Raw genomic sequence first — 17,332 nt, forward strand, 5'->3', positions numbered from 1 at the left:
ATATTGATTTCAAAAATCACACATAACTGAATTGGTACCTGACTGCAACTTAATTTTTTTAGAAGCATCCATGACATAGGATATTAAAATAAATATATTTGTTGTGCATTATGCATCCTACAGTTTCCTTTATTAATTTCACTGTGTATGCCTAGTCTAACACGATTCACTGGGTCATAAATGATTGATGATGAATCTGTATCAACCTTTTATGAAAAATCAATATGCCATAATTATATACTTGTTCTGTGATTCTCACAGTAGTGCATTTTATTACTACTTTTTCTAGAAAAGTGTATTTTTTCTATTGATTAAATACTTTGAGGACAATGGATGTGGTGTCATCAAAACAAATGTCTTCAGCTCTAAAAAAATTCTTGGTTGAATAGGAATCACCCCCAACTTCAAAGAAATGTCCAGATGGACAACTGGCAAAAAAAACTAGAGATGATTAGCAAGGATGGGAAAAAATAAGTTTTTTAGCTTTATTAAAGGGGAACTTAGCTTCTGAATGAAAATGTATTAAAGAGCCCCACTCAACACAGGAACCCCTAACTACCTATAATTGTAATCTGTTCTTTCAAAAAATAATATATATATATATATACGTATGAATGCTCTACGGGGCAGGGACCTCCTTCCTACTGTGTCTCATACCACATGGCACTTATATATATATATACATATATGTATTTATTGTATTTATTTATTATATCACTTGTCCTCCCTGTGTGTAATTTTGTATTCTGTAAGACTGTACAGCGCTGCGTACCCTTGTGGCGCTTTATAAATAAAGTTATACATACATACATACATAGATGAATAAATATTCAACAGCACTGTACAATGAGAGGATTTATGTATACAAATCAATCCGTGCTTATTGAATGATATTGATCGATTATCCGGTGAACTTCTGATTGAATTATTTCTTCCTTTCTCTTTGGCCCTACCATTTAGGAATAAAAGGGCCACTTTTCCTTCTTCTTTCTCTGTTCTCTCTTTTACAGACTTGAGATACTTTTGAAGCTACTGTTATCTTAAATATCTGTCTTAAATTAACAAAAAGCAAATAAAAATCATTGAAAAGAAATACATACAAATTAACCTACACAGCAACTAATAACCGATACAAGAGGTGAAGAGGGCCTTGCCCAAAATAGCTTACAATCTATAAGGAGAAGGGGTTGAGACACAATGGGGCAAATTCATTAAAGTATGAATCCGAATCACAAAATCCGATAATTTCTGATGATTGCAAAAGTCACAAAAATTCAGTTTGTTTGAATACGAAGATTTCGTACTTACGATCCGAAAGTACTGAAATTTTTGTATTGAAACGATCGTTTGCGAATGGTGATACGATAGTCACAAAATTTTTGTATCTGAACAATCGTAAACGGCGGGAAAACCTTTCTGACTTTGAACCTTCAGTGCATGATTTTGGAAGCCTCCCAAAGGACTCAATGGCACTCTGCAGCTCCAACCTGGCCCAAGTCACGATACCAAAGCTTGCATGAATTTGAAACTTTCGTACTCGTTGCGACAAATACAATTTTGTGGCGCAAATCGTGGCAAAGTACAAAAAAGTTGAGCAAATTAACAAAAATATCACAGAAAATACGCAAAAGTTGTAAACATTAGAAAAAATACACATTTTTGTGTAATTGGACCTGTCGTACTTGTGATCGTAATGAATGTGCCCCAATGTGTTGGATGGGCAAGATTAGAATTAAGGTGAGAAATGTAGCACAGGGTATTGCTTTTAGCAGCACACTGAAGTTGTGCTAATAAGGGTAAGTTCCTCTAAATAAATGTGTTTTAGAGATATTTTGAAGGTAGAAAGATTGGGAGAAAGTCAGACAGAACATGTGAGAGAATCCTGGCAGGGGAGGAGGTACTAAAACATTGATGTAACAAATTGTAATAACATCTCCACAGCTTACAGACAGCATGCAGGAACTACATAACTCACAATGCATTGAACTGCAATGTTTCCTAATTGACATTACATGTGCAGGGAATTATGGGTTTTGGAGGATGCAGACTAAGGGCTCTGGCACACGGGGAGATTAGTCGCCCGCAGCAAAACTCCCTGTTCGCGGGCGACTAATCTCCCCAAGTTGCCTACCCCTGCCATCCCACCGGCGAACATGTAAGTCGCCGGCGGGATGGAAGACGCGGCGGCGCGATTTCGCGCAAATCGCCGAAAAAAAACGCCCCGCCGCGTCTGCCATCCCACCGGCGACTTACATGTTCGCCGGTGGGATGGCAGGGGTAGGCAACTCGGGGAGATTAGTCGCCCGCAAACAGGGAGTTTTGCCACGGGCGACTAATCTCCCCGTGTGCCAGAGCCCTTAAGGCAGGCTGAGGACAGTCGGCTACTGTCACATTTTTTTTGTCTCAAAGTAGTCAGCCAGATCAGCAGAACAGGGGAACAGACTTAGGTAATTGTTCCAAACTGTATTATTACATCAAAAATCATGAAAAGGCTGCATATTTTTTGAATTCATGTATATTGCTAAGTTGCTTGAATAATGTTTACTTTTCATAAGTTGTGTTGTGTGGGTAGAGTTTGGCTGGAAAATAGAATCAGCTAATTTGTAAGGCAAAAATAAAGACTAAGGATAACAGTGGAAATGAGTTCAAAACAAATCACTAAATCATACCCAATCTGATTTTTAAATTGAAATAAAATTACAAACAGACACATCAAATAATCCTCAGACCTTGCACAGATTACTAATTATGCTTCTTCAGTGTCAGCTTTTGCCAGACTCTATAACTGAAATGGTGGTTACAGAACTTCTTGCTGGTTGATCCCAGAAGGCTCCTATACATATGTACCAAAGACTACGCATTGATCCCTCAGACCGCTCAGACACAACTCTAAAAGCTTATGACACACCACTAGACCTGTTATTATTTTGCAGTGCCGACAGAGTGTGCAGTAAAATGAGCATATGTACAACTGTATACTTAAGATGTGGCTATCTGTTCTTTCAGATGGCTGCGTTGCAAGTCCGCAGTTGAATTATTACTTATCACTGGTTTCACCCAAGTCATATCAGAAACTGATACTGACTTCTAGAGTTACTTTAACCATGCAACAGCCTAGTTTTTTCTATTAATTTCTTCACTGAGACTAGATGGTGAGATGGAGGCTACCACCCATACAACAAATAGTTATATCACTCTGTATTCTTTTCTCATCTCTTCTTTAAAGCACAATAGAGTGTCACCAGAAAAACTAACTTTGAAAAGACATCAGTGTAATTAATAGACTCTATATAAAGTTACAAAAAATACATCTCCTGAAATATCATCAGTCTCTGGAGAGGAACACAATTGTGTTTTCAAAGGGCAACATATGAAAAATACAAAAGCAAAGTGGGGTGATAGGGATGTGCAGGAAGTGCTCTATCACTCCATAACAGGTTTTGTACTGTGCCTCTTACTCACCTCTAGTTCCTGCCCAAGCATTGTACAACAGAACAATAAATTAATAGAACAGGGGTCATTATACAGGAATGGGATCCTTTATCCGGAAACACACAAGTAGGGAGCGGTACAGGAACACAACTCAGCACTGTCCTTACTGCCTGTCATGTACAGGGATGGCCTACAACCTGACTGAGCTATTCACCTTGTGTCAAATTTTTCATCTGACACAAAGTGCAGCCATTCCCCCATGCATAAATGCTTTGTAAATGAGCACTGATGCATGTGCTTTTATGCCCCTTTAAGCTCTTGCACTTCTGCCCAAGGGAATATAGTCTTGACCCTTTTAGAGTAGTAAGAGGCTGGTACTAGTCATCTAGGTATAAAAAATAGTCCTTCAAGAATGGATTAAAAGCCAAAAAAATCCCCCAAAAGTAGGGTGATGTGCTATATCCCTTCAACTGTGGTTTAACGATTAACTATTGTTATTACCTTGCTTCAACCTCATCCCTATGCCTCAAACTGCTCATTCTGGGGGGCTGCAGGCTGGGGTGGTGTTCAGTAACAAAACTCATTTGATATTGATATGGATATGCTGGTCTTGTGTTTGGATTGCAGGGTGCACAAAATGGCAACCTACACATAGGTGATGCACAGGGAAAAGCATAGATAAGTAGAACAATAGTGCCACACTAGTAACACCAAGTAAGGCAGGGTAAGACAAATCTGACCAGAAAGTGTGCCCACAAGAAAAAAAACAACAGTCCAGAAAACTGCAACTGGTGCAACTAAAAATACTGGTTGCCACAGCAAAATGCTTTCATAGCCCATTGAAAATTATTTAATCCTGGGCATTCCACTTGTCACTGGGTCTACTTTCCCTGCTATTACTGGACTGAATGAGCTATTGCACAAAACAAAGGTGATACAAGTGAAATTCAAATTAGTAGGGTATATTACTTCACCTAGTGCAAAGCAAGCAACTCCATAGTTCCTTGCTTATGTCTACTTAACAATGTTACTAGTCTACATACATGTACATCTGAAAGACAAGCGGCGCAGGGAGCACTTTCTTGTCAGCTGCTAATATGCCACATGTACCGCTGGCCTAAAGCCAAATAGGTACACACAAACACAATGGCCATTGCTTGTCTTGCAGTTAATATTTATCTCTCCAGGGCATAAGGGAGGACATAACAATGTGAGTACAAGGGCGAATTCAACTCATACAAAGGTCTAATACGTAAGAATAATGGCCCTATATACCCCGGGATCTTTAAAAGAACAAATATATCGTGAAATCGTTTTTTTTTCTTCTGTATTTGTGGGTTGCGCCTGCTATAATAGACCATTATACAGACTGCAGCAGTGGGCACTCAGTGCTTGGGCACAACTGTGCAGAACTCTAGTTATTGTCCCTGTGCCAGTAAGAAATGAATAAATACAGTTTTGGCTATTAGTTTGCTATAGTACATTTGCAATTCTAAGTAAGTGCACTACCCCTTTCTAGCACTGAGCCCATAGATCACGATATGTTCCTCGGAACTTTAACCTGCGTCTTTGCGGCTGCTAAAGAACTACAGCTCCCAGAATACTCTATTAAGGTGGGGGATACTCGGAGCTGCAGTACACTCTGGCTGCCGGATAAAGAGCGCCAGGATCCTTGGATACAGTTCGTCAGTAATGAGACCCTCAGCAGCTGTCCCATGTCACAGGACCCCTAAGCACAGCCTTCGCGACATCCGATTATTTCTGTCCCTCCTCGCTTGCAGTGTTCCTGTATGTATCGGGACGTACCACATGCGCGAAAACATGGGGGTGGGCATGATGTGTTGCAATGGTACGCCAGAGCACGCGTGTGGTACATCAGCTTGGTAAATCACAGCAGCAGCCTATCGCACGGAGAAAACGCCACTTAACTGGGCACTAATCCACCGGTTCGCCGGCCTGGAACTTAAACGCCGCGCTGCACCGAGACTCCCCCCGCTGGGTGAGTGAAGGGTTGATCCTGTATTGGAGAGAGACTGAGAACAGCCGGTGCCTGCACCTTTTGACAGCTCCGCAAGGTGCTGGTTGGGACGAGAGTGGTTGGTGCGGGAGGTGGCCCTGTGGTGGCGTACACAGGAACAGGTTAGAGGGCTACTCGTTGCTTCCCACCTAGCACCCCATTAGCGGAACTCCCCATGCTGAACCGTTGCTGTTAGTGATAGTGACCCTTTGTTTTAGGTGCTGCAGAGCTGATCCCCTGGGAGGAGCCGACAGAGAGCGGGGTCACACCTGCCAAGTGCCATGCACTGATCCCCCTCCTTCCAGTCCGCACCGCCCCCCCTCCCCGGCCATTCCCCGGCACATAAATGATAGAGGATACCATGACTTTGCTGTCTCTCCTGGGTAGGATCATGCGCTACTTCTTACTCCGCCCGGAGACCCTCTTCTTGCTGTGCATCAGCCTGGCCCTGTGGAGTTACTTCTTCCACACGGACGAGGTGAAGACCATCGTGAAGTCCAGCAGGGACGCCGTGCAAATGGTAAAGGGCAAGGTGGCAGAGATGATGCAGAATGAGCGCCTCGGAGGGCTCGATGTGCTGGAAGCGGAGTTCTCTAAGACTTGGGAGTACAAGAGCAACAATGTGGCCGTGTATTCCATCCAGGGCAGGAGGGATCACATGGAGGACCGCTTCGAGATCATCACTGACTTGGTCAACAAGAGCCACCCTTCCATCTTCGGCATCTTTGATGGCCATGGAGGAGAGGTATGTGCCAAACTGATTGTACCACAGTGCAGGTAGAATAGGTCGGTGGAATGGGGCCAACCAAGTACCTAGGGCTACTGATTGACTTGAGTGAGGGCAATGAGTCTGGGGGATCCTTAGTAAGAGATTTTATAGGAAGAAGGGAATATAAGGGGGTATTGATGGAGACATGGTAAGGGGTGATGCTCGGTCAGAGGACTGGTCAGGGTGATGCTTGGTCAGAGGACAAAAAGGGCTGATGCTTTTTGAGGATTGGAAAAGGACTCGGGGGGGAGCTGAAAGAGAGGAGAGTTGCTGCTGTCTGGAATGGTTGGGGACATTGTGGACATAAGAAGAGGCAAGGGCCAGTATGAGAACATGAACTGGACTGGAAGGGGTGATGCACCTTGCTAAGACTGCAAGGGATAACACTCATTGTATAGACAAGAAGGGATGATCCTCATCATCAGGACTGGACAGAGAAAATGCTTAGTGTGAGGACTGGAAGAAGTCTATGGGGGAACTGAAAGTGTTGACAGTCAGTGCTTAGTTGAAGGATTGGGACTCAGTGTGGGAACAGAAAGTTGCAAAGCTTGAAGGGTAATTGGCTGCAAGGCTTGAAAGAAGTGGGTGTTTATTTGGACAATCGAAGAGGCAATGCTAGTGTGTTGAACAAGGCAAAAGATGTAAAAACTTTGGGTCACTGCAGAGACTTAAAAACTTGAACATTAATACTGGGATTAGCACAAGTGAGAATCAGTATGGAAACTAAAAGAGGTGAGGTTTACAGTGGGAACTGAAGGAGGTGAGGGTGTCTAAAAAAGTTCAGAGTCACTGTGGTATAAGGAGAAGATGAGGGTCAGATAATGTGAATACTGGAAGATAGCTGAGTTAGAAAGAAGACTCAAACAAAACAAACTAGACTGTATCTGACAGGGGTTGGTAATTAGAATGATCTTTTTCCTTTTTGCTAAACTACACTTCCAGAATTCTATGCTGGGCTGTTTAGTTATATTATTAAAAAATGACTGCAAAATGAAACGTGTGGTTTTAAAATACAGACAAGACAAATTCCTCTTAAATCAGCAGATGAGAAATGAAATAGTTTAAAAAACACAGATTGTTCTAAACACACACACACATGTGATTAGATGAAGACTGAACAATACAATACAATACAGAACCAAAGTGAAAGAAATGATAAATGAGAATGTTCTTAAGTTGTATATTTCAGTATCTGCCATTAAGTTTGCCAAGAAGGTTGCTGCATTAAATCTTATTTATAAAGTGCCTGAAGGAGAATGTGCTTATACTCCCTCAGAGCCGTGCAGCTTAATCTTGTAAGTTATGCCATCAAGGTGTTTGTGTACTTATCTGCGTGATATTCATTTCTCAAGCTTATTGCAATTAGGGATTTAAATGCTTTGCATTTTGCTGTCTAACAAACTTACTGTGTTGAAATATCGACACATTTGGTTTCTAACCTTCAGAAGTCCCTTTTCAATAGCTATACGTTGAATCAAAGCATTTAACAATGTATAGAACACAGAAGCTGGCAGAGGCTTTCATGGAATCAGCCCTGGTAACTGTAAATATCATTCTGTCTGTCACTTTAAAGTTAAAGAGAGTGTTCCTTAGTTATGTTACTAAAAATTCTGGCATTATGTCCTTTAAACATCTTGTTCAGTTCTTGCCTGTAATGAGATATTCATTCTAATGCCTGAGTAGTTGTTTATGGTTGTGTGCAACTACAGAGAATATAACACATTATTTGCTGCATAGCAATTATTTTTCATGGTCATAGCTCCAGCTCTTCTGCAATCCACTCTGGGTAAAAAAAGTGTATTGTCAGGTAGAGAATATTCCTGGACAGATGTGGGATCTCTTATCCAGGTAGCGCCAAAGTACAGTAAGGCTATGTCTATTTTAAGGAAACAAGTACAGGTATGGGATCTGTCACCCAGAAAATCATTATCCCCAAACCGCTGAAATATGAGAAGACCGTCTCCTATAGACTGCATTTTAATTGAATATTTTAAAATTTCAAAACATTTTTTTCAACACTGTTTTTCTATGTAACAACAAAATAGTACCTTGTTCTTGATCCTAACTAAGATGTAAATATTCCTTATTGGAAGAACAACAAATTTGTTGGGTTTATTTAATGTATAAATGATTTTTTAGTAGACTTAAGATAGAAATACCCAAATTATCCAGAAAACCCCAGGTCCCAGGGATTCTAGATAACAGGTACCATACCTGTATTATTCTTGCTTTCCTTTTTCTCTGTAGTAATAAAATAGTACCTTGTACATGAAGGTAACTAAGCTGCATGAATATTTAAATTATTTTTTGTGAAGGTATGGTGAGCTTAATATACACATATATATATACATATAGACACCCACAAAAGGTGCCGCCCTAGGTACTGGCTCTCGGGTGCCTTATTATAAATATGTCCCTGTCCAAGTCCCAGGCATTGCGGATAAGAGATCCAATACCTGTATTGCAATGTGATATAGCATAACCAATAAGTGACTGTATCAATGTAATAAATAAGTGCCAAAGATAATTTATATCAGTAATAGGCAAGCTCCATATGAACGGGAAAACTACAGGTGCCATCATCCCTCTTATGTTGAAGAACATAACGGGGGCTTTAAATCACTGTACATGTAGGAACTAAGCATCACTTTGGCATTGATGAAAAAACATGTCAACCCAGAATAAAATTTGCATAATAAAAGAAAACATAGTTATACTCAACTTTGTAATATAGATTCAGTACAAATGTGTAATGGTTTTTAAGTTATTAGTATATATTATTGCGATTAAAAGCAGTGTTTGACCTTTTCTGTTCTCTGCCCTGTTGGCTCTGACTTTTGAAACAATGTAACACAAGCCAGCAGACTGACAGACCTGCCTTGCTGGAGGAAACTGACCTTTGCAACATTGTTTTAAAAAATCATAAATGGGGTTTTAAGCAAATTCTGCTTTCAATAGCAATTGCATTTACAAATAATTTTTGAAGCACTAATTTTTTTTAAAATAAATTCATATAAGAAAGTTGCTAAGAATAATGTTTTTTTATTAGTCAAAAAATTATTTTGGGGGGTTGACATGTCACCATTGCCGCCAGCATCTTGCTGTAGTATTTACTTTCCTACTGGCTTGGCCAGGGGAATGAATTTTCTACATTACCCTGTATATGGGTGATTTTACCTGGGATCAAGGAATGACCTCAAACCTGCTATAAAGTCTTCTCATCAGCTCTCTGCTTTATGTGCTATTTTATTATTGCTTTATGCAGTGGGAATTGATGCATAAAATGAAATGCTTCCTCTCTCTAAGAAATACATGCTCATTGCTGCCCATTCCCAGCACCCCTTCTGAGCAGCACTAATCATGGCTGGAGTCTTACAGCAGCAGCATGGCAGCACACAGAGAGAAGGAATAGAGCAGAAGATTATGTTGATCCATGGACACTTTGCATTGAATCATGAGCAGATGTTGCCCATGGCGCTCAATCTTATTTACAGGAATACTTCCCTTCTGCTTTCTTTCTATATTCTAACTGTACTGCAGGTGATATATTTCTGTATAGTTCAAATACATATGGAGGGCTGCAGGTTACCCATCCCTTATTTAGAAAGCAGACTTCTATGGGACCTTAGCAGCCAGAAAGCACTAGCAATAAATTAGCCACTGTTTAAGCTGCATTCATACTGGGAAATTCCAGCCCAGATTTACCCATGTTTGTTAGGATTTATACTGTTACCTTCAAGAAAATGTGTGTTAGTGGAGTAAGTGCATTAAGGCAGTCTGTCTATTTTTCTGTTGCTTTGTTTATCTGTCTACAGTATTTAGACACTTGGATACTGTATTGCACCAATAACAGCTTTGAGTGTTTTGGGGGTGCTTTTATACCAGATTTGCATGCTGCTTTGGAGTTTTTTGGCCTATTTGTCCAGTCAGCTTTGCTCTGGGGTATTCAGGTTAGTCACATGACATGACTCAATTTTCCATTAGTGGCACAGATTTCCAGTTGGATTGACATCAAGGATTTGACTGGAGAATTGTAGGACATAGATGTGGTGATTGCATAGTGCTGTAAGGCTCTTATTCATCAGCTAGGCTTGGGTTGGAATACAATGAAATATAAAGAAAAATGGATAGTAAAAATACAGGGAAATACTGGAACATGATTCAGCTTGATAAAAGTGTAAATCTTGAGTATTCATCTTTCAGTAGGCCAATGATCCCAAACACAAGCCCAAAGTAACATTAGAAACAAAAAGGTCAGTGACCTACAGTGTCAAAATCTTGATATCCAGTTGAGAATCTGTAGCACTATTTAAATATCAAGGTGCACAAGCGTCCAGTAGCATAACTATAGAGGAAGCAGACACCGGAGCAGAGGAACTGCCCCTCTCCAGCTGCTCTCCTACCTACCGGTGGTGAGGGGACAGTTGTAGGCAGAGATGTGAGTGGGTGGGCAGACAGGGTTGGGAAGTAGGCAGATAGGGGCAGGGAGTGGGCAGCCAGCAGAGAAGATTTGGATAGCCGTGCACTGGGCCCCTCTGAAGATTATTTTGTGGGGTGCCCGGCACACACCAGTTAAACCAGTGCAAGCGTCCTTGAGCGACATGGAGTACATTTGCCTGGAAAATGGGCTAAAATCACTCATAAATATTGTGCAAACCTGTAAATTACTTACCTGAAGCTTAAAGCTGTTATGGCTGCAAAAGGTGGCTCCAGAAAATATTGTATATATACATTCAAATGGAATATGTTTCAGGCAGTGTCGCATTAATAAGTTTAAGTACTTTACAAAACTATCACAGAGAACAACATTTCAGTGTAGGATTTGTTACTTATTGAAAGGAGAGAATTGGACTAGGGTCTGAATACTTTATCTATGCAGGTCTGTTGCTTTAATTGTCTAAGGACAGGACTGAGTTAATCATGTGGGTTGTGAAAAATGTTTCAGCTATAAATGGCTCCTTTGTCTGAATATGTAATATCTTGTTATGTTTTTCATCTGCTCAGTGTGTAATTAGAAATGTTCCACCAATTTGCGTAAATATCAGCGAGCATAATCCCTCTAAAGAAAGGAACGCGCTCTTGCACCTGATTATTAAGAAATGTTATTCAGCAGCAAAAATCAGTCACAATATTAAACTACAGGCTTGGTATGTATTATCCAGAAACCTCTTAACCACAGTGCCCCACAAATCAGCAGTGCTATTCCATGCAGTACATGTTCTCTTTTTTGCTACTCAAATAATAACATCAAGTAAAAGGTATTGCCATTATTTTAAGTAAAGCAGCATAAATCCACTTTTATGCTTAAATTTAATATTTACGTGCTTTTAGGGGATTTTAGGCATATGTTGTATAAAGACCCCAAGTCTGAATAATAGTCGCCACACCTGTATACCTTTCAGAAATGTTTGTTTTATACAATATTTTAAAGGTGGCCATACAGGGGCAGATTTTAGCTGTTGATTCAGCGCCTTCAGTCGAAGTCGGCAGCTTATCTGCCCATGTATGGGCCCACTGACAGGTACACCCAACCGATATGTGGATGAAATTTGGGCAGATATGGATCAGACAGGTTTAAAACTCCTGCAGCTATGACTGCATGAGCTTGTTAAAGCAGTCCTTGCACTGACAGCCTGTGTTTCTGTTGTTGTGATATGATTGGATCAGTATGATATCGCCCAGCACCAAGTGGGCAGTTTGGGAAAAGATACACTTGTTTGGCAAACTCACCAAATCTGCAGATCATTCCAGTTATGTGTCTGGATATACCGATATAAACTGCACTGTGTTTTGGTCTGTAAGACAGGCAAGTAGAGAAGAAACTGCAATTCTTAATGTTGTTTGCTGGTTCTACATAAATATAACACTTTTAACAATGAAGGTGAACTTTGTGTCTAGTAATTTTGTGTTATGTAGAATCATCCCTTGACATTACTTATTAGTATCTGTTCAACTCTTGGATGTAAACAGACATCCAAATTGTCAGCCAGAAATGGGATACCTGGTGTTTGCCAATGTGTTGTCATTCGGTCATTTGAGAGATGAGAGGTTCTTGGCCTTCTCGCCGCAGGCATATGCAGCTTAGCAGAGCTACTATTGCCATCTGTTGAGACTTCATTTATTGAAATAAATCATTTGGAAGATAAAAAAAAGTTCCCTACAGCCCCTGATAAATGCCTGTATCTGTCTGGCTAAAAAAGCCTGGCTGTTTTTGTTGTTGCAGTCATATTATATTGCTCTTAAGGTGACGTGTGCTACCTTGCAGTACTTGTCACGGCTTTTCATTTCTAAGTAGCAGTTTACTTTCTCCTTTACTTCCATGCCAAGACCACACCTAGTTATTCGTGGAGCAGTGCAATTGAATTCATACATGTTTTACGTGATCGCTATATTTATAGTCAAATTGTTTATCATGGTTAGATTTTGTGTGTGTAAAGATCAGGAGATAAATGTGAAGAAGTGTTAATGAAAACAGATTTAGGAATGGATTTAAAAAAGAAACTGCAAATCTCTGTGTTGGTTTCTATTTGTTTCTGTTGTGTGTTGGTTTGGGTACTCAGATTTTCCTTCAGCTGCTGTAAGGGATCAGTGAAGGAGCATTCCTGGAAACAACAGTGTGTAAGGAAGCTGCTAGGTTTCCATGTATTTATCTAGTATGTGCTTTCTGTTACATAGCCAGATCTCGGAATTTTCTTCAGCTATGTATGAAGTGGTTTCCAGCAAGGAAATTACTTTTGAACATTTTTATGAAAATTGACTATTTAAAAATGAATACATATTTAGTGATACAGGTGTATGAGATAAAGGAATGCAATAAAAAAGTAAAAGTAAAGCTTATTTGCATCTGAAATACCATTGGCCTGTGGCAGGGCGAGGTAAGAAGAGTATCTGTTATACATTGTTTACTAATATTTTAGAGAAATATCAAAGGGTCATGTAAGGGCTCTGGCACACGGGGAGATTCAGCGATTTGGTAGTTTGGGGAGATTAGTCGCCCGTGACAAGGGAGATTTGTCGCGGGCGACTAATCTCCCCGTGTGCCAGAGCCCTTAACACACATAGGTGGAAGATATAAGACTGTGTGATGTCTAGCAAATTGCCCCTTCACAATGTGTCAGTAAACAACACAGCTTACTTCACTTATCACAGGAAGCCTTAAGTTAAGGATAAAGGTAATAAGGATAAAGATAATTAATTATTTGTATGCTTTCAATAAGAGATATTTCTGTAGCAGATGTTCTTGCCTTTTATGGAAATGATTGCAAGGCTATTGTACTCTTTGGTGTAAACTGTCGCGTATATGATGCTTATAAATTGATGGACCACTCTTGTATTATTTTGAAGCCCTCTTGTATCACATGTTGTAGCCTAGCTTGTGCTTCCACAAGACCTGTATTTTGTTTGCCTAATACATGACTCTGCCTTTCTGGGAGAACCTTGTCTCAGAGTCTTGTTTTATGACATCTTACAGCAACCCCTTTGGCTCTTGCCTGAATCTACAGATTGGCAGTCTGGGCCTGGTCCACTCTGATTAGTGTGGTTGATATAAGAAAGCTTAGCAGGATATATTCACTGCCTACATTACTGCCTATATATACATAAAGACTGAGTAGATATATTTATACCTAGTATTGTTTGCCTGTATCCCTTCATCAAATTTGTAGTTAAAAAGCTAACTTCAGCAATTTCTTGTTCTTTCTTGTTTCCAAGAAGAATGGCCAACCTCCCAGATTTTAGCAAGTCAAAACTTCCAGCATCCTGTGAATCTCTATCTAGAGATACATCTGCATTATAAATGTAATTCTAAAATTCTGCATAATACCGATTACTTATGATGCTCACCAGGGCTAAAAAACCTGCTTCACTCAATGGCAGTAACTCCAGCACTTGCAGATAAAGGGAGAAGCACACGGTGGTGTTCTGTGGGGAACAGCCCTACAGCATTTATTGCAACAGAAACAACACTTTTGTGGGAAACCCATTCCTTTGTAGTTTCTCAAAAAATGGTGTAGAACCGGTACTTAAAAATAAGACGTATGTTTGTTCCTTCTACCTGCTTTTCTGCAAGGTGCAGAAGTGAGTGTCTGCAAGTGAGTGTCAAAAAATGTTTAGAAATGCTTTCTTTTTTACTTAAAACCTACATTAAATGTTTTATCTGCAGCAATAGGGAAGAGCACTTTCTCCCATAAAGTTATTTCTTCCTAAACTGCCAGTGACAAGTGGAGTGTTACATTGTGTGTGTATCATCTGCCCTTGGATGTGTCAACTGATTTATTTTTAGCCATCGTTATTGACTGCTTTGTGCAACTTCCAATTTTGCAAAGAGGATTTTCAGACAGTGACACACCGTAGAGCTCATTTATGTATACAAGTGCAGTGGGCAATTTAAGCTTTTCCCACACAAACCACTTTCATTAAAGTTACTTGTGTCAAAACACACTCTTGGCACAGCACACTTGTGCTAAAATTGGATGCAGATGTTATTCACACACAGTACACTGGCAATGACACCAGACCAACTTTTGCAGTTGTTTCCATTTTGATGAACCGAACACAGCTGTGGTAGGCGCAGTGCAATGGCAACAAGAGGAATGCCCATTTGCGTCTGCAATGAAAGCAGAATTCTTGGGGAAAAGAAATTGCACTTTGCACACTGCTTCTAGGTAAGTGAATGCACCCTATGTTTTCTGACAGCAGCAAAAAGATTGGTGCAAATAATTTCTCTAACTAGCTGGAAACACCCTGTTTTATTTATGCCATCCTCAATCGGTTTTATTTATGTATTTCCTCCAGCAAACACTGTCCCTTGGTGTCACAGGAAAATGTGCCTTGTGCAAACTAGGTTTAGATGAGTCACCCAAGGCCACAGTTTATTGCTGCAGCAAAATGTACCCAACATTCAAATCATTAGAAGCCTGTGGGACTTAATAATTTAGTGATATGAACTGACAAGCTGCTTTAACAGACCCTCAGCTAGTTACTTCACAGCAGCATTTATCATGTGGACCGCCAAAAATCTAGCTGCTTTGCCTGCATCGATTCACAATGAGGCCAACCTAGATACCAGCAAGTGAGGCCTGCCAGGTCAAGCCCTGCTAGTACAGGTATAAAACCCATTATCCAGAATTTTTGGGACCAAGGGGTCTTTCTGTAATTTGGATTTCCATACCTTAAGTTTACTAAAAAATCAATAAAACATTAATTAAACCTAATAGGATTGTTTTGCATCCAGTACCAATAAGGATTATTTATATCTTAGTTGGGATCAATTACAAGGTACTGTTTTATTATTACAGAGAAAAAGGAAATCAGTTTTAAAATTCTGAATTATTTGATTAAAATGGAATCTATGGGAGACGGGCTTTCCGTAATTTGGAGCTTTCTGGATAACTGGTTTCCGGATAAGGGATCCCATACCTGTATACTGTATTCTTTTGCTACTGCAATAACACTGGAAGTCATCATGGACCTATTTGTATTGCTATCCTTGATGAAGGTAAAAAGAGGAGCATTTTGATGCAACTGGTGCAGCCCCTAGCAAACTGCCAATCCTAGGAGTATTATTTAGTTTGACTTTCTGAATTATTATCATTATTACTATAGACCAGTGCTGTCCAACTGGCGGCCCGCAGGCCGCATGTGGCCCTCGACCCCCCTCTGTGTGGCCCCCCACCTGTCTGGCTGCTTTGATGGCTTAATTTTGTGTTAGCTTTAAATTGTATCAGAACTGAGATTAACTGGCCCCCTGCATGGTTATCACCTCAGATTTAGGCTGTAATCCCTCTGTATTGTATAAAAATGTAATCCCCTGTGTTGTTCACACCTTTTAATCTCTGCATTGTTCACACCTTAGGCTCAGGCTGTAATCACTCACATGGTTCCCCTGTTCACACCTCAGACATTGCCTGGCCTATGCTGCCTGTGTATAGGCAGCATAGGGCAGGCAGAGTATGGCACATAGGCAGCATAGGGCAGGGAGGGTATGGCACCTACTGTGGGAGGTGAACCTGGCAGGGGTTTGTTCTGGGAGTTTGTTTGCAGAAATAACCATTAAATGGTCCCTAAGATGTGTAATTATATGCTGGGGGTTGCTGTGCTATCCACAGGGGAGGAGGAGGCATATGGATTTAAGGGTGTGTCTTAATATGACATAATTCTTTATGAATGAATGATGGTTGATATCCCTGCAGCAACCATTGTGATAAAATGGGTGTGGTTTAAAATGGGGGAGTGGCCAAAACTGGCTTCCATTAGCGGCCCTCCACCATGTATGCAAGAGAAATTCCGGCCCTCTGTAGTGCAGAAGTTGGACAGCACTGCTATAGACATACATTTATTTTGATTGTTGTGTAACTTTTAGCAGTATGTTTTTTGTTATAGTTAACTCATTTACAAGCATTAATGTACTAAAAAAAAATCATTATTATGTGCTGATTGGCAATATAAAATTATCAGTAATGTAGCTGTATTTGTGTGCAGTGAAGGCGAGTTCAAGATCAGTTTGGTTGGTTGTGACAACTAAACATTGAATATGTCACCCGATGTAATGTCTTGGCTTTCAATGAGCATAGTATTGCAAGTGGTAATATTATGTCTATTCAACCCTTTCTCTGCCCAAACCATAGACTGTACATTGCTGCCAAGGAAGGTGTTATAAGACCAGCAATGTATATTCTATATTTCTGAATTATTTTTAAATTAATGGATAAAACATGTTGTCTAGCAACAGTGAGGGGAGCAGGTTTTGGCAGGTTAAGGGTTAGTTAAAGTAGGAATTTTCAAAAGCTGCTGTATATAGCTTGGTGAATGTCTTGAAGTTATAGCCTGAACACTGTGCTCAGTATTAATCTGACTTTTGCTTATATTTCTGTTCCCTTTTGTAATATGACTTTTTCTAATTCTTTCAATAAACACTGTTTAGTAGTGATATGAAAATGGTGTTTCTTTGATGATCCTGACACATTTTGTGTTTCCAAAGTAAAGTCACTCTCCATCTCCATATATAAAGCCAAAAGATAAAAACACAACCTCTGCTAATGGGGTCCCAAATGTTCCATTTACTAAAATCATTTTCTAACTTTGTAACCACAAGCAAAATGTGTCATAATCAAAGG

At 40.1% G+C, this 17,332-nt stretch overlaps 1 protein-coding gene across 3 annotated transcripts in view; it reads left to right on the forward strand.

Annotated features, from left to right (window-relative positions):
- The first annotated feature begins 5,175 nt into the window (after positions 1-5,175).
- Positions 5,176-17,332, forward strand: part of ppm1l (protein phosphatase, Mg2+/Mn2+ dependent 1L) — a 120,824-nt gene continuing 108,667 nt past the window's right edge. The window contains exons 1-2 of one of the 3 annotated variants that reach the window (XM_004914432.4): positions 5,181-5,571; positions 5,668-6,194. In XM_004914432.4, coding sequence (XP_004914489.2) covers positions 5,796-6,194 — 399 coding nt within the window. In that variant the 5' untranslated portion in view covers positions 5,181-5,571; positions 5,668-5,795. Of the gene's footprint in view, positions 6,195-17,332 lie in introns of all 3 variants that reach the window. The other 2 variants (XM_002933234.5, XM_031902284.1) reach the window with 2 other exon arrangements.

Source organism: Xenopus tropicalis, chromosome 5, assembly GCF_000004195.4.
Source record: "Xenopus tropicalis strain Nigerian chromosome 5, UCB_Xtro_10.0, whole genome shotgun sequence".
In the NCBI taxonomy this organism is placed as follows: domain Eukaryota; kingdom Metazoa; phylum Chordata; class Amphibia; order Anura; family Pipidae; genus Xenopus; species Xenopus tropicalis.